The sequence below is a fragment of the Rattus norvegicus genome, chromosome 1 (genome assembly GCF_021556685.1).
Source record: "Rattus norvegicus strain SHRSP/BbbUtx chromosome 1, alternate assembly SHRSP_T2T, whole genome shotgun sequence".
Taxonomy (NCBI): domain Eukaryota; kingdom Metazoa; phylum Chordata; class Mammalia; order Rodentia; family Muridae; genus Rattus; species Rattus norvegicus.
In genome coordinates, this window is record NC_141534.1 from 6,725,707 (window position 1) to 6,744,641 (window position 18,935).

The 18,935-nt window shown below is 40.1% G+C and overlaps 1 protein-coding gene across 2 annotated transcripts in view; it reads left to right on the forward strand.

Moving 5' to 3' along the window:
* Positions 1–18,935, forward strand: part of Shprh (SNF2 histone linker PHD RING helicase) — a 73,275-nt gene that overhangs the window by 41,537 nt on the left and 12,803 nt on the right. For both annotated transcript variants that reach the window (NR_199368.1, NM_001437817.1), the window contains 2 exon segments: positions 196–267; positions 8,736–8,924. Coding sequence is in view for 1 of the 2 variants with exons in the window: in NM_001437817.1 (NP_001424746.1) it covers positions 196–267; positions 8,736–8,924 (261 nt within the window). In the remaining variant the exon portion in view is untranslated.

Sequence of the window (18,935 nt, forward strand, 5' to 3'; positions counted from 1 at the left end):
TATCTTGAATAAATTCTGGAAATAATAGTAGCAGCAGCAACGTTGGGTAATATGTAAAATATTAGGTGATCTCACTGGTTAGATAATTCAGATTGAAGTAACCAGCATTTACCCCACAAATGAATTTCAGAGTATGCATCAAGTCCTAAATATAAAATCATAGCTAACATGTTTTAGGATTCTTTTTTCCTACAGTCTCAGGACAAAACATCAGGAGGTATTAATCCAGAGCCTTGTCCGATCTGTGCTCGGCAGTTGGGAAAACAGGTAAGGTTTTAGTAAGTATCACATGAATTCATAAAACACCTTACAATATGTAAGGCTTCCGCATCTAGCTATTTTTTCCCTGTGTCTCATGCATGTATACAGACAAATGCACTTTCTCATAATTGTGGAAGAGTTTAGTTCTCCTCTTAGAGGTAGGGTCAGGGCTTAGTTGACATGCTTAGGGTTATAAATACATGAACTGCCTTTTCCCTAACTAAAAACTTAACCCTAGGAAAACCATATCTTTTCCATTAAAGATTCGTAGTTGTAAACGTTTCTAGAAAAGCCGTCATCTCTCTGCTCCCAGACCCGGTGAGAGAGAGACCCAACCGCCTGGTCAGGTGGGCACTCCTGAGGCTGCAGAACGGAAGAGACCACCAACACTGCTCACCCCTGCCCACATCCCTGACCCAAGAGGAAACTGTATAAGGCCTCTGGGCTCCCGTGGGGGAGGGCCCAGGAGCGGCAGGACTTCTGCGCCTGAGACACCGCCGGAACCTGAAAGAAACAGACCGGATAAACAGTTCTCTGCACCCAAATCCCGTGGGAGGGAGAGCTAAACCTTCAGAGAGGCAGACACGCCTGGGAAACCAGAAGAGACTGCTCCCTGCACACACATCTCGGACGCCAGAGGAAAAAGCCAAAGACCATCTGGAACCCTGGTGCACTGAAGCTCCCGGAAGGGGCGGCACAGGTCTTCCTGGTTGCTGCCACTGCAGAGAGCCCCTGGGCAGCACCCCACGAGCGAACTTGAGCCTCAGGACCACAGGTAAGACCAAATTTTCTGCTGCAAGAAAGCTGCCTGGTGAACTCAAGACACAGGCCCACAGGAACAGCTGAAGACCTGTAGAGAGGAAAAACTACACGCCCGAAAGCAGAACACTCTGTCCCCATAACTGACTGAAAGAGAGGAAAACAGGTCTACAGCACTCCTGACACACAGGCTTATAGGACAGTCTAGCCACTGTCAGAAATAGCAGAACAAAGTAACACTAGAGATAATCTGATGGCGAGAGGCAAGCGCAGGAACCCAAGCAACAGAAACCAAGACTACATGCCATCATCGGAGCCCAATTCTCCCACCAAAACAAACATGGAATATCCAAACACACCAGAAAAGCAAGATCTAGTTTCAAAATCATATTTGATCATGATGCTGGAGGACTTCAAGAAAGACATGAACACACTTAGGGAAACACAGGAAAACATTAATAAACAAGTAGAAGCCTACAGAGAGGAATCGCAAAAATCCCTGAAAGAATTCCAGGAAAACACAATCAAACAGTTGAAGGAATTAAAAATGGAAATAGAAGCAATCAAGAAAGAACACATGGAAACAACCCTGGATATAGAAAACCAAAAGAAGAGACAAGGAGCCGTAGATACAAGCTTCACCAACAGAATACAAGAGATGGAAGAGAGAATCTCAGGAGCAGAAGATTCCATAGAAATCATTGACTCAACTGTCAAAGATAATGTAAAGCGGAAAAAGCTACTGACCCAAAATATACAGGAAATCCAGGACTCAATGAGAAGATCAAACCTAAGGATAATAGGTATAGAAGAGAGTGAAGACTCCCAGCTCAAAGGACCAGTAAATATCTTCAACAAAATCATAGAAGAAAACTTCCCTAACCTAAAAAAAGAGATACCCATAGACATACAAGAAGCCTACAGAACTCCAAATAGATTGGACCAGAAAAGAAACACCTCCCGTCACATAATTGTCAAAACACCAAACGCACAAAATAAAGAAAGAATATTAAAAGCAGTAAGGGAAAAAGGTCAAGTAACATATAAAGGGAGACCTATCAGAATCACACCAGACTTCTCGCCAGAAACTATGAAGGCCAGAAGATCCTGGACTGATGTCATACAGACCCTAAGGGAACACAAATGCCAGCCCAGGTTACTGTATCCAGCAAAACTCTCAATTAACATTGATGGAGAAACCAAGATATTCCATGACAAAACCAAATTTACACAATATCTTTCTACAAATCCAGCAGTACAAAGGATAATAAATGGTAAAGCCCAACATAAGGAGGCAAGCTATACCCTAGAAGAAGCAAGAAACTAATCGTCTTGGCAACAAAACAAAGAGAATGAAAACACACAAACATAACCTCACATCCAAATATGAATATAAAGGGAAACAATAATCACTATTCCTTAATATCTCTCAATATCAATGGCCTCAACTCCCCAATAAAAAGACATAGATTAACAAACTGGATACGCAACGAGGACCCAGCATTCTGCTGCCTACAGGAAACACACCTCAGAGACAAAGACAGACACTACCTCAGAGTGAAAGGCTGGAAAACAACTTTCCAAGCAAATGGTCAGAAGAAGCAAGCTGGAGTAGCCATTCTAATATCAAATAAAATCAATTTCCAACTAAAAGTCATCAAAAAAGATAAGGAAGGACACTTCATATTCATCAAAGGAAAAATCCACCAAGATGAACTCTCAATCCTAAATATCTATGCCCCAAATACAAGGGCACCTACATACGTAAAAGAAACCTTACTAAAGCTCAAAACACACATTGCACCTCACACAATAATAGTGGGAGATTTCAACACCCCACTCTCATCAATGGACAGATCATGGAAACAGAAATTGAACAGTGATGTCGACAGACTAAGAGAAGTCATGAGCCAAATGGACTTAACGGATATTTATAGAACATTCTATCCTAAAGCAAAAGGATATACCTTCTTCTCAGCTCCTCATGGTACTTTCTCCAAAATTGACCATATAATTGGTCAAAAAACGGGCCTCAACAGGTACAGAAAGATAGAAATAATCCCATGCGTGCTATCGGACCACCATGGCCTAAAACTGGTCTTCAATAACAATAAGGGAAGAATGCCCACATATACGTGGAAATTGAACAATGCTCTACTCAATGATAACCTGGTCAAGGAAGAAATAAAGAAAGAAATTAAAAACTTTTTAGAATTTAATGAAAATGAAGATACAACATACTCAAACTTATGGGACACAATGAAAGCTGTGCTAAGAGGAAAACTCATAGCGCTGAGTGCCTGCAGAAAGAAACAGGAAAGAGCATATGTCAGCAGCTTGACAGCATACCTAAAAGCTCTAGAACAAAAAGAAGCAAATACACCCAGGAGGAGTAGAAGGCAGGAAATAATCAAACTCAGAGCTGAAATCAACCAAGTAGAAACAAAAAGGACCATAGAAAGAATCAACAGAACCAAAAGTTGGTTCTTTGAGAAAATCAACAAGATAGATAAACCCTTAGCCAGACTAACGAGAGGACACAGAGAGTGCGTCCAAATTAACAAAATCAGAAATGAAAAGGGAGACATAACTACAGATTCAGAGGAAATTCAAAAAATCATCAGATCTTACTATAAAAACCTATATTCAACAAAATTTGAAAATCTTCAGGAAATGGACAATTTCCTAGACAGATACCAGGTATCGAAGTTAAATCAGGAACAGATAAACCAGTTAAACAACCCCATAACTCCTAAGGAAATAGAAGCAGTCATTAAAGGTCTCCCAACCAAAAAGAGCCCAGGTCCAGACGGGTTTAGTGCAGAATTCTATCAAACCTTCATAGAAGACCTCATACCAATATTATCCAAACTATTCCACAAAATTGAAACAGATGGAGCCCTACCGAATTCCTTCAACGAAGCCACAATTACTCTTATACCTAAACCACACAAAGACACAACAAAGAAAGAGAACTTCAGACCAATTTCCCTTATGAATATCGACGCAAAAATACTCAATAAAATTCTGGCAAACCGAATTCAAGAGCACATCAAAACAATCATCCACCATGATCAAGTAGGCTTCATCCCAGGCATGCAGGGATGGTTTAATATACGGAAAACCATCAACGTGATCCATTATATAAACAAACTGAAAGAACAGAACCACATGATCATTTCATTAGATGCTGAGAAAGCATTTGACAAAATTCAACACCCCTTCATGATAAAAGTCCTGGAAAGAATAGGAATTCAAGGCCCATACCTAAACATAGTAAAAGCCATATACAGCAAACCAGTTGCTAACATTAAACTAAATGGAGAGAAACTTGAAGCAATCCCACTAAAATCAGGGACTAGACAAGGCTGCCCACTCTCTCCCTACTTATTCAATATAGTTCTTGAAGTTCTAGCCAGAGCAATCAGACAACAAAAGGAGATCAAAGGGATACAGATCGGAAAAGAAGAGGTCAAAATATCACTATTTGCAGATGACATGATAGTATATTTAAGTGATCCCAAAAGTTCCACCAGAGAACTACTAAAGCTGATAAACAACTTCAGCAAAGTGGCTGGGTATAAAATTAACTCAAATAAATCAGTTGCCTTCCTCTATACAAAAGAGAAACAAGCCGAGAAAGAAATTAGGGAAACGACACCCTTCATAATAGACCCAAATAATATAAAGTACCTCGGTGTGACTTTAACCAAGCAAGTAAAAGATCTGTACAATAAGAACTTCAAGACACTGAGGAAAGAAATTGAAGAAGACCTCAGAAGATGGAAAGATCTCCCATGCTCATGGATTGGCAGGATTAATATAGTAAAAATGGCCATTTTACCAAAAGCAATCTACAGATTCAATGCAATCCCCATCAAAATACCAATCCAATTCTTCAAAGAGTTAGACAGAACAATTTGCAAATTCATCTGGAATAACAAAAAACCCAGGATAGCTAAAGCTATCCTCAGCAATAAAAGGACTTCAGGGGGAATCACTATCCCTGAACTCAAGCAGTATTACAGAGCAATAGTGATAAAAACTGCATGGTATTGGTACAGAGACAGACAGATAGACCAATGGAATAGAATTGAAGACCCAGAAATGAACCCACACACCTATGGTCACTTGATTTTTGACAAAGGAGCCAAAACCATCCAATGGAAAAAAGATAGCATTTTCAGCAAATGGTGCTGATTCAACTGGAGGGCAACATGTAGAAGAATGCAGATCGATCCATGCTTATCACCCTGTACAAAGCTTAAGTCCAAGTGGATCAAGGACCTCCACATCAAACCAGACACACTCAAACTAATAGAATAAAAACTAGGGAAGCATCTGGAACACATGGGCACTGGAAAAAATTTCCTGAACAAAACACCAATGGCTTATGCTCTAAGATCAAGAATGGACAAATGGGATCTCATAAAACTGCAAAGCTTCTGTAAGGCAAAGGACACTGTGGTTAGGACAAAACGGCAACCAACAGATTGGGAAAAGATCTTTACCAATCCTACAACAGATAGAGGCCTTATATCCAAAATATACAAAGAACTCAAGAAGTTAGACCGCAGGGAAACAACCCTATTAAAAAATGGGGTTCAGAGCTAAACAAAGAATTCACAGCTGAGGAATGCCGAATGGCTGAGAAACACCTAAAGAAATGTTCAACATCTTTAGTCATAAGGGAAATGCAAATCAAAAACAACCCTGAGATTTCACCTCACACCAGTGCAATTGGCTAAGATCAAAAACTCAGGTGACAGCAGATGCTGGCGAGGATGTGGAGAAAGAGGAACACTCCTCCATTGTTGGTGGGATTGCAGACTGGTAAAACCATTCTGGAAATCAGTCTGGAGGTTCCTCAGAAAATTGGACATTGAACTGCCTGAGGATCCAGCTATACCTCTGTTGGGCATATACCCAAAAGATGCCTCAACATATAAAAGAGACACGTGCTCCACTATGTTCATCGCAGCCTTATTTATAATAGCCAGAAAATGGAAAGAACCCAGATGCCCTTCAACAGAGGAATGGATACAGAAAATGTGGTACATCTACACAATGGAATATTACTCAGCTATCAAAAACACCGAGTTTATGAAATTCGTAGGCAAATGGTTGGAACTGGAAAATATCATCCTGAGTGAGCTAACCCAATCACAGAAAGACATACATGGTATGCACTCATTGATAAGTGGCTATTAGCCCAAATGCTTGAATTACCCTAGATCCCTAGAACAAACGAAACTCAAGACGGATGATCAAAATGTGAATGCTTCACTCCTTCTTTAAATGAGGAAAAAGAACACCCTTGGCAGGGAAGGGAGAGGCAAAGATTAAAACAGAGACTGAAGGAACACCCATTCAGAGCCTGCCCCACATGTGGCCCATACATATACAGCCACCCAATTAGACAAGATGGATGAAGCAAAGAAATGCAGACCGACAGGAGCCGGATGTAGATCGCTCCTGAGAGACACAGCCAGAATACAGCAAATACAGAGGCGAATGCCAGCAGCAAACCACTGAACTGAGAATAGGTCCCCTATTGAAGGAATCAGAGAAAGAACTGGAAGAGCTTGAAGGGGCTTGAGACCCCAAAAGTACAACAATGCCAAGCAACCAGAGCTTCCAGGGACTAAGCCACTACCTAAAGACTATACATGGACTGACCCTGGACTCTGACCCCATAGGTAGCAATGAATATCCTAGTAAGAGCACCAGTGGAAGGGGAAGCCCTGGGTCCTGCTAAGACTGAACCCCCAGTGAACTAGTCTATTGGGGGAGGGCAGCAATGGGGGGAAGGTTGGGAGGGGAACACCCATAAGGAAGGGGAGGGGGGAGGGGGATGTTTGCCCGGAAACCGGGAAAGGGAATAACACTCGAAATGTATATAAGAAATACTTAAGTTAATAAAAAAAAAAAAAAAAAAGAAAAGCCGTCATGTGATTTTGCCACATAAACATATTTGGTAATTGAACAGAGTATCACGAGTTTAGTAGTACAGAGGCACAGTCATGTTGCTCCTGATAACAGTAAAGTCTCAGATCCCAGCTTTAAAGTACAGACAGCTCCTGCTAAAGGAATTCAGTGTGATTTTTCCCCCTGGTTTAGAGCCTGGAAGAAGTGAGCAGTATGTGTTAGCATAGAGCCTGCAAACATGGTGGCCCACTTTTAGTCCAATGAGAATGTTTTTCTCTCTGACTGTGACTTACTCCTGCTGGGCGGTAAATCAGCATTGGATTGCTTTTCAACATTTACAGAGAAAGATATTCTCAAAAGAGACTGTAAATCTTAAAAGGAGAGCTCAGCAAGATAAAAGTATGTAATAGTGTCGTATAATAATATTATTAAGTTAAGTAAAAGTTAAGTAAAAGCAGCACTGTTAAGGGAGGGATTGAGCCTTGGGGTTGTTTAGTGGGTTTGTGTGTGCCGAGCATGCAGTTAGCCCTGGGTCCAGGCTTTAGCACAAAAGCAGCAGAGAGGTAGAGTCGGATTGGGTCAGAATAATGTCCATTTACATTTAGCTTTACTGAGATTCATTCACTTGTCTCTGAAGTTTTATTTTGTCTTATTATAGTTTTGACATTATCTTCATATACATTGTTTTATCGATTTTTAGTATTTCCATGGTTTTAGTGGTGAAACTGCATTTGTATAGTACCGTGCTGTCGGGCTCTGTCCTGTGTTTCTGCTGACGCTGTTAGAGATGCTGCCATTTGTTCTCAGCCAGTTTACTGAGTGTCCTGTTAGTCGGGCTGCTCTCGCAGCTCAGTCATCTCTTCCTGCTGTGAAAAGAGGTGGACCTGTCTTGCTCTGTACCTTATGAAGTGAATTTCTGTGAGTCACAAAAGTCCTGTATGGCATAGAAAGTGTCATACATTTCCAGTGTCGTTTGAGGTCCACGGGGTACTCAATTGGTCTGAAGATTCTGGTCTAAGCAAGAAAAGTGTTCCCCAATTGAAACAAAATAAACTTCTTTTTTAGAAACTGTTTTAAAGCCACAGTGTCTACCCCAATTTCTTCTGCCCCACATTTGAATTGTTTTCTAAAGAAATTCCTGGACCCATTTCAGAGTTCCCTGTCTCTTTCAGTGCAAATACAGACGTGTCCAAATCCAGGGAAAAAACAAGCTGAGAGCCTAAGACCCATTGCCACAAAGCAGTAAATTAAGATAAATGGTCTCATTCAAAACAAATCTGAAATATCTTACTTTCTGGATAAATGTGTTAGCAACTGAAACTGTAAATATGTTGGTAAATTAAGTAGCAATGAGTATATTATCTCCACATTGAAGTTCTCAATTCTTCATTATCTGCTGTAGAGTACTAAAGGAGTAATCTGATGTTTGCTTTAAATCTGAAACGAGAACATTAGCTTCTGATAAAATAATGACAGTTGACTATTAAGATAAATGAAGCTGGGGGCTGGGGATTTAGCTCAGTGGTAGAGCGCTTACCTAGGAAGCGCAAGGCCCTGGGTTCGGTCCCCAGCTCCGAAAAAAAAGAACCAAAAAAAAAAAAAAAGATAAATGAAGCTGAAAATTATGAAAACATATTTCTCTTAGACTAAAAATAATTGGACAGTGTGTCTTGCCGTGCAGTACTTAGGAATTGCAGTTGTAAGTCAGCTCTCCCTGTTTATGTTTATGTATAGGTAGGTCTCAATGACCCATTTTCACCAAGGTGTGCTGTGTATTTTTTTTCCAGTGGGCAGTGCTGACCTGCGGACACTGCTTCTGTAATGAATGCACTTCAATTATAATTGAACAATACAGTGTGGGATCCCATCGAAGCTCCATTAAGTGTGCTATCTGCCGCCAGACCACATCACACAAAGAAGTCTCCTATGTCTTCACTTCAGAGAAGGCAAACCAAGAGGATGATATCCCTGTGAAGGTATGGTAGGTCAAGAACGTGCACAATCAGCAATGCCACAGCGATTAGTATCTAACCAAGTAAAGCATTAAAGAAAGTTGGCACAGCGAGTGTAGAAACCACTGTTCAGTATATCCACACTAGCTGGGGACTTCAGCCTTATCACCTGCTTCCTTGAGGGAGAGAGCGCAGCATATGCTACCTAATACCGTTAGCTACAGCTGTACCGGATGTAAAGTTCTGCCTTTCCCTGAAATGTATGCTGTTACTTTTCACGTCAGTCAGCTTCAGACAGGAGTATACCTCAGTGCTCGAATACTCGGTTAGCATGCTCAAGATACTGGGTTTACTCTTTAAATTGAAAAGGGGGTTTTTAAATCCAAATATATAGTTGTTAAAGTTTGGTTTTTTGTTTGTTTGTTTTTTAAAGCTTTCTACTTATTTAGTCTAAACCAAGAGAAAATAGATGGGTTCTTGGCATTAGCTGATTGTTACAGGGATGACACAGTATGCTTTAAAACTCTGTGGACTGACATTTCAGACGACAGATAAAATTGAGTTTATATCCTTAACTTTTACATGTTTTATTCAGAATCAAAAATTACTAATTCAGGGTACAAATAGGGTCCACTGGACTTTCTACCGCAAATGTGTTCACTTATTAAAAAACCCTTACTAGGGGTTTTCGTTGCTTATTTTTCTTACATGTGCTTTTACATATCTTTCTAATCAGACTTGGTCAAAAGGTAAATTTACATGTAAATTTAATAGGCGGGAGGGGGGGAGGCAGCTGTACAGAGAAGACAATGGCAATACTAATGCTTAGGCAGGAAGTACAGTCTTCCTCAATGGTTACTCCCTCTGGGCTCTTGACACTCTTAGATTTTAAGAATGTGTTTCTGAGTAGATTGAGGGCAAGTTGAAATTACTGACAGAGGTAGGTATTTATTAGAGTGTTATCCCTCCTAAGAAACCAACAGTTCGGCTAAAGGTTTGGTAGTTGCTTTTCGAGTAAACTTTAAAGTGTGAGTCACATTGCTGTTCCCAGAATTGAAGTGACTTTCCATTCATTCTCTCCACGCATACTTAACATATTGGTGCACTGTGCCCCGGGATTGGTCTAGGCCTTGTGGATGCAGTACACAGTCAAGACATGGTTGCTGTTCCCATTTATCTTATAGTTTGATAGTAGGAATGTAGAAGAGCTTGAATTACAGCAAAAAGTAAAGACATTAAACAATGATATTTTGTAATTATGATAAATACTACAAAATTAAAGACAACCTGACCTTTCTGAGGGAATGACTTTTAAGCAACAGGATGTAAACAATAAGTAGATTGGCCAACATGGGAAGAGGTAGAACTGATCTTGCTGAAAGGATATTCCCAGACTGAAAAAGAACTCACAGTATGTGAACAGACCAAGATAGACAAGCCTCATACAGAAATGAGTGGCTGCAAAGCAGTGGGCAAAACTGAAAATCAAAGGAAGGGCAAATGAGGCAGGCACTCGGGCTCTAAGTCTCACCAAGATCTTCCTTGCTACAGTCTACAGAATCAGTTAAGAGGGATAGAAAAGAACACACGTGGGAAAAATTTAGATGTATTCAGGAGACCACAACAGTTGTGTAGAAGCTTTAGGTTAGTGACAGTGGAGTTGGAAAAAGGTAGGTATGTTCCAGGGATGCTAATATAACCAGCATTGGCAGGTATAGCACAGGAGACACCCTGGATTCTGGTGTGAAAAATCAAACTGCTGATAAATCAAGACTTGTAACCACAGAGGCAAGTATAGAAAGACACTACTCTGTTGTCTAATTGTATGCAAGATAAAAGAATCTAAAGCACGTTTAAGCTCCAATAAAAAAATAAACAGGAGTCAGTGAGAGGACACAGCAGGAAAAGGTACTTGCTGTCTAGCCTAACAACCTGAGCTCTATCCTGAGACCTGCATGGTGGAAGGAGAGAACAGATTCCCCAAGTTGTCCTCTGTCCATATGTGCACTGTAGCATGCATGTGTGCACACATGCACACACTCAAAAATAAAAAGATAACCTCAAGATAGGAAAAAAAACATAATCCGTAATGGTAGACTCTTGAAAAACAGAGTATTAGCTTATAAAGTAGAGATCTTAATGAATCCAAATAGTTATAGGTTGGGCTGTTGAGCAAACTAACTGTAAGGGTATGTGTGTCTTTATCTGGAATGGGATAGTTTAGGTGAGGTAAAGGAACATGATGCTAGATAAGACTTGAATGTATATATAGACAGCATACAATGAGTCTCAATCTGAGGTATATATTGATTTTAAATTAGGTACCCAAGTGCTGAACAAATGAAAGACGGTGTTACTAAATGATACCAAGGAAAGAGTTAGAGGGGAACTGAGTCTCCCGAGGATAGTGAGAATGCAAATTTATTTGTCTTTGGGACTAAAGAAAGGAAATATTGATGCTCAGAACACAAAGGAAAATAAGCATTTTATATTTAAAAGGGTTCCCAAGAAAGTAGTATGATCAGAGGACAGCTAGGCTCTAGTAACAGTGAGAAAGAACAATGTTTCCACAAGTTTAAAGCAATAATCTATCTACATATGTGTGGTGACAGTGATAATGGTCTTAAGGCACTTATTCTGCCAATAAAACATCCAAGATGGTAAGGAGGTAAATGGGAGGGTGGATACACTCATGTGAGCTGTAAGGAGGTAAACGAAGGGTAGATACACTCGTGTGAACTGTAAGGAGGTAAACGGGAGGGTGGATACACTGTGTGAGCTGTAAGGAGGTAAACAGGAGAGTGGATACATTGTGTGAGTTGTAAGGAGGTAAACAGGAGGGTGGATACACTGTGTGAGCTGTAAGGAGGTAAACAGGAGAGTGGATACATTGTGTGAGCTGTAAGGAGGTAAACGGATACACTGTGTGAGCTGTAGTACAGTTTGGGAAGGGTTAAGTGAGGAAAGGATCATGACCTAAGACTAATGTAGTCTGTCTCTGAATTTCTTGGATGAATGTGTTATAAAATTATTTGTTAAGAAGTTGCAAAGTGGGGCTGGAAAGATGGCTCAGCTGTTAAAGGCTAGGCTCACAACCAAAAATATAAGATGTTGCAAAATGAGGTGTGTGATTGGAGCAACCCAGAGGCCAACCTTGAGGCTTTGTGGTCAGTGTTCTACTCCTAGAATTGTCCTTCCCGGTCCCTTCCACTTTCTCCATACTTTTGTATTTCTTTCCCTCTTCTCCTACAGGTGCTATCAGTTTTCTTTTCTCTCTCTGCTTTTAGCTGCCGGTTTGCCCACAGCCACAAATGGTGCTGGTGGATAAGATGAGGCAGCTCACACTTACACAGTGAAAACAGTAATGACAGCACCAGGAGCCAATATGCAGCCAAACTCTTGCCGGCCTTGTGCTGGGAGGTTTAGCAGGAGGTTGGTGTAGCTGCCAGTAAAGTGCGCAGCTGTGGCAGAGTCACTGACCCATCAGCCCAAACACCTGTCTGTGTGTGGCAGCTTTCCTCTGCACAGTCCAGTTACGTCTGCAGCCCTGTTGGGAAGGAGATGTCAGTGCTTAAATACTGCTAAGTTCTCTTGCTGCTGCATGTCTTTCATGGCTGTCCGAACACATGTATTAAACTGTCTTATTTAGAAAACTAAAAGCTAGAGACTTTAGTAAAGATAGTTTTTCCTACCATTAACACAAACATGCTTATATTTCTTTTTTTATTAAGCATGACTAAATATTTTATGTATTAGATAGGCCAGTCTCATCCTCTTCCACTTTCTCACTTTAATTCTTACCACATTTGTGTTTGTTTCTGTCTGCTTCTTCTGTCACCATTTGTGTCTGCCACTTCTGCCTGTTTTTACCTGTCACCTCTTTGACTCTGTCACATTTATACTCTACTGTCTGTCACTCCATCTTTCAAACATCTGCTTAATACGTTTTTAGAGTCTATCCTACTTTTCAGACTTGGTCCCTACAACTTCTAAACCTGAAGATTCTTTTATTGTCAAATTTTGGTACTTAATAAACAATATGAATATGTAAGTTTCTATATCCTTAAGGTTTCTTCATTTCACTCTTAAGTATTCATACAAGAATTTTGTACATAGCAGACAATATGACAGCATAATAATGCTTAATCCTGTAACTTGAGATCATATAAAAGATATTCAGAGAATGCAAAACTGGTAATAAATAGCCTTTGTTATTTTGTTTCTAATGATATTTTTGGAAATAGGAGATTTCACAGTATAAGGCATGCTGTGGATTAAACATAGACATAAGATATTGAGCTCACCAGTATCCCTTTGGTGTATACACTTAAATAAAAATTGTATCATCTGTAGCAACAGAGATAGTATTCCTAAGTGACCTTGGAACCTACTGGGCATGTTACAAAGTAAACAAAATTCCCCTTGCAAGTTCTGACAACTGCAAGGCACTTTGGATGTGGTGAAGTAGGCCTCCTGGCAGAACATAGTGCCGTGTGGCCGTGCCATGTGGCCTGTGTTTGGCAGGGTTTCGTACAAGCACTTCTGCTGGTGTAAACCCAGCCCTGATACTGAACAGGATTCTAAGTATATAAGTTTCTACTCACTGCAAAATATTAAGCATAGATAGACACAGCCAAACAGCTCCCTTGCCAGCCACCCACCACACTTGTACTATTACTTCATCATCCTACATTCTGAGTACCTCATAGTTAGCCAGTGTGCTTTAGAAATTGGCTTTTCAGACTCTGTCTCAATGAGATTGGCCTCATTGAAGATGGGTTATGATTCAGGATCTTTGGTTTTAACAAAGCATATCTACTAAGAGAAGTCTCATACAACTTTGTAGAGAAAATACTGTATTTATATTCCTATTCCAAGACAGTCAGTATAGCAATAAGGTTTATAGAATTCTGGGTATATCATCACACTGTGTTTTTTTTTCCTTCCCCCTCCCCTCAAGTTATCAAAAGTTGGCTTGTTCATACTTTCAAACATGTAATTAAACATCTGGGTAGAAAAAACTAATTAAAAATTGTGAGTTTGGGGTTGGGGATTTGGCTCAGTGGTAGAGCGCTTAAGGCCCTGGGTTCGGTCCCCAGCTCCGAGAAAAAAAAAAATTGTGAGTTTGCTTAAAGTGAGTATACAATAACTTAATAAATCAAATCTATACCTAATTGTATTTAAATGTGTGGATCTAAATATCTATATGAGCTATCATGTATATTATCATACATCAGTGTTAACTGATAAATTGAAAATGGTACTGATGTTTTTGTTTAAATAGTATAAGTAGATGAAATTCTAATTGTCAAAAAGAAAGTTTCTGTTCGATGTCCCAGTTAACAGTTATAGTTCTGAATAGTCAGTTTGTAGTCATGCTGAAGGTTGGCCATGCCATACAACAAATTGGACACACAATAGAGACTGAAGATGTAAAGTATAAATTACTTTTATCTAATTATCTCTTTGCAAAACATAGTCCTACTTCTGTCTTAGTTAGGGTGTTATCGCTATGAAGAGACACCATGACCAAGGTTATACTTAAAAAGGACAATATTTAATTGGGGCTGGCTTACAAGTTCAGAGGTTCAGTCCATTATCATCAAGGTTGGGAGCATGGCAGCTGGAGAAAGAGCCGAGAGTTCTGCGTTTTGATAGGAAGGCAGCCAGCAGGAGAGTTACTCTTCCTTACTGGGTAAAGATTTAGCACTAGGAGCCCTCAAAGCCCACCTCCACAGCAGCACACGTCATCCAACAAGGCCACACCTCCTAATAGTAGGACTTTTCACGGGCCAAGCATATTCAAGTACCACAGTCCTTGGACTGTTAACACTGTTAGAATGTAAAGAGGCATTGTTCTTGAGGTTCTCTACCCTATCCTAAGCATTACACCTGCACGCAATAGGCACTCAGTAAATATGTGCCTGGATGTTATAAAATATCTCTTTGATCCCAATGTGATTGTTAGCTTTTTTACAGATAGTAACTTATGTCTGAAATAATTCTGCAAATCGTGTTAAAAACTGGATCATGACTGTGAGGCCTCACGTATAAAAGACCGCACCCAGCCTAGAGAGAGTCTCCATTGTGCTTTGTGACCTGACACATAAATGGGTGAGGAAGCCAGCAGTCCTTCCTGCCTGTGCTTGAGACTTCTCCTGCTTTGTGAGTCAGTCAGACAAGCTTCAAAACATGACTGCTCTGCTTCTTGCAGCAGCATGGGTTTTACCTTTGTGAACAGGGGTGAACAGAGAGACATGACAGCTCAGTACCAGGAAAGAGCTAGCCTATTCCAAATGGAAAAGTACAGGGTGAAAGTCAAAAATACCAAAATAGGAGCTGACTTTCTCCTGCACCATCATGAGAGCATTCCTGTGCAAGTTACAAACCTCTAAGGGAAGCTATGGAAAAATATATTACCATGCAGTACCGTCGCAGTTGTTCAAATTACTCACTAGAGAACATCTTTTTCCTGATCGTGTACTAGAGGAAACTAAGCTGTCAATATGTCATCATTGAAATTACATTTCTCAGAGGAAACTTTCAAAAACAGCCTTAAGAATGTTTAATTCTCATATATATAAATTTTCAAAAATCACTCCAGGTAATGACTTCAAGAATAAAATGTTTCTGTGCTGTGAATGCCCCATATCTAGTAAAGGTAATCTTACCCTCTGAGCTAGGTACATATTGGGCATCCATGGGCAGTGAGGGTTCTGTACGTACAATGGCCTGTAGAAGGAGGTAGTGTGTTGGTCCAGAGGCAGCTCACTGTAGTATATGGACACGTGGTAATATCACTGGAGTAGTGCATTAAAAATCCTAGAAATATAGACCTCCCACTTCTTCCCCTAAAACCCAATTTATGGTTGATTAAAAAATACAGGAAGATAGTTCTTAGATGTTTACTAAAAATAATAAAATAATGGAAAAATAAGCATCTTGAAGATGTCATAAAGTAAAAACTGGTGTTTACCCCCATTCTTATTTTACTCTATTACTCTAGAGTAATATAAAATAAAATATTATTCTCACTTCACTCTAATAATGTGAATCATTTCTGATTTTAGTTTCAGGGATAGCCTGTATGACCATCAATACATATAAGTTTTTTCTAGCTGTGGTCAGAATCCACTGACTTTTCTCTTTAAAATATAAAGAAATTTGTATAAGTATTCTTCTGCCTTCTTCCTGTTGAGTATGTTTAATTTTTTAAATAGATTTGTATATATGTGTGTGTGTTTAAGATTTATTTTATGTATGTGAGTACACTGTCGCTGTCTTCAGACACACCAAAAGAGAGCATCAGATCCCATTACAGATGGTTGTGAACCACCATGTGGTTGCTAGAAATTGAACTTAGGACCTCTGGAAGAGCAGTCAGTGCTCTTACTATAATTTGCTGATAGCCATGTTTTATTATATAAGTACAGATATATCTATATGCAGAAAAGAATAGTAGCACATGCAGTGTTATAATGTAAATTTTGTCATCATAGGATCAAGTAGAAAGATTAAAGTTACACATCAAAGAGTATCTAACTAGTCTTATACCACTGAGCTTTGCCTTCAGATAGGTTTTCGGGACATTAGGTGTGTAATGGGATTCTTCTAACATTGGTTATATGAATGTATAATGTATTTGATCATTTTCAACCCCAATCCTCTCTTGTCCTCCCCATGCCTACTCATCCCCTTCATAGAATTGTCTAAGCACCCAAATCTAATTTTCTTTCTAATTACTTTCTGTTTTCTAAGGCAACCTTACTCAGTATTTATCCATGAAACCATCATTAACATTCTTCATTCTCTGTGTTAGACAGCTTCAATAAATTTTGCCAAAAAATATGAATGACCAGTTTTAGAGTTCTTAGCTTTTTAATCATGAATTCATTTTGCCTTTACTCTAAAGTGATATTTCCTCTGCACTAGAACTTGACTAGATGTGTTGCTTATATACTACACTCTACATTTATTTTACATGCATGAAATATCTATTAATATGTAATAGGTATAAAATCTTTAAAAATATGACTTCCTTATTTACGTAAGTAGTCCAAACACAAATGTCATTTTTTTGTTTGCTAACAGATCGTGTTGTCTTTCTCTGGTGTACTTTAGAACTTTTAACCTATAAGTCTACAGGTGGAGTTAGTAGAGTCATTGGAATCCCTAAGTGGGAGGTGAGGGGGAATAGACCTCAAACTCACACACGTATTTCTCCCTTCCTCCTTCCTTCCCTTCCTCTCTCCCTCCCCCCTTCTTTCCTTTCCTCTCCCTTATGCCCCTCTCCCCCTTTCTCTATCTTTGTCCTGTCTCTGAGTCTTTCTCCCTCTTCTACTCCTTACCTCTCTCCTCCACCCCACTCTCTTAACCCCACCCTGGTGATGTAAACAAAAAGACTAGGTACAATGGGCTATGCTACGTGCAATGAGCTCACTGTTGAGCATCACGAATTGGCATGCCCTACTTCCAACTGTGAACCCCACGTTATTTACATTTATTTGAAGTTATTAAAAATACAAAGCAGTGATTTTTTTTGTTTGAGTAATTTTATTTATTCAAATCAAGTCGAGTAGTCTGTTGATACTGCAGCAAGGAGATCTTGAATGTCTTCCACTTCCTTGCCTCTCTTTTTATAAGGGATCTCAGCAGATAGGAGCAGATGTGAAGGAACCAGAGTTAAGTCAACTATGATGTGTCTTTCCATTCCATGTATGTGGTGGTTTGAATATGTTTGGCCCGGGGAGTGGCACTATTTGGAGGTGTGGCCTTGTTGGAGTAGGTGTGTCATTGTGGGTGTGGGCTTTAAGACCCTTATCCTTGTTTCCTGGAAGCCAGTCTTCTGCTAGTAACCTCCGATGAAGATGTAGGACTCTCAGCTCCTCCTGCACCATGCCTGCCTGGACACTGCCATGCTCCCGCCTTGATGATAATGGACTGAACCTCTGAACCTGTAAGCCAGCCCCAATTAAATGTTTATAAGTTATCTTGGTCATGGTGTCTGTTCACAGCACTAAAGAAGTTGGTATCAGGGACTAGGGTATTGCTGTGATAGGCCTGACCAAGCTTTTGCTCAGTAGAATGCGGATTTGGGGACTTTGGATTTGGGAAGCTATGGAATGCTTTAAATGGGGCTTAATGAGCCATGCTAATAGGAATATAGAAGACTGTGTTGCTATGAGTGATTTGAACGGTTTGAACTGTGCAGACCTGGCCCAAGAGGTTTCAGTGGAGAACTTCAGTATGTAGCCTCGAGGGTTTTTTGGTGATACTTTGATGAAGAACATGGCTTCCTTTTGCCATTGTCTTTAGAGTCTGCCTGAGGCTAAGGTGAAGAGACTCAGATTAATTGCCCTGACAAAGGAAGTCTCAAAAGTGCCCATCATAGACTGTGTTTTCTGGTTAAACCACATAAAGAGCATTTTGAATAAGCATAGCAGGCTGATAAAGGAAAAATATAAAACATTTTGAGTATTAAAGGGACACAGCTGAATCCTGTGTTCAAGGATATTAAATTGAATTAAGGAATCGATAATCTTGGTGCAAGATCCCAACCAGCTCAGTTCAGGTACAGGCATGGTGGTGCATACTGTAATCCCAGGAGACAGAACCATGCAGATATCTGAGTTCAAGGTCAACTTACAGAGCAAGTTCCAGGAGAGCCAAGCTTAGTCAGTGAGGGAGTTGGAACACAGAAAGCTGGTGATATAGAAAAAGGGGGGCCATGTTCCAACCTGAGCAAGCAGCAGAACATGGCAGCTTCGGCCATGTGGCCCTGGCTTTAGAGTCAAGAATAGAAGGGACTATTGGGGCAATTGATGCTGGTGAGCTGGAGCTGAGGAATTAGCAGTGATTAAGAAGAGACCAGCATCACTGTGACAGGCCATGGAAGGCCGTTGGTGAAAGTGCATCCTAAGTTGCAGTTGACAGACCAGGACTCAAAGGGTCATGCAAAAGACTTGAGGTTTGGCACCATGAAGAGAGCCTATGAGCCTGTTGGTGAAGCCTAGTTGCAGCAGAAGATCCCAGCAT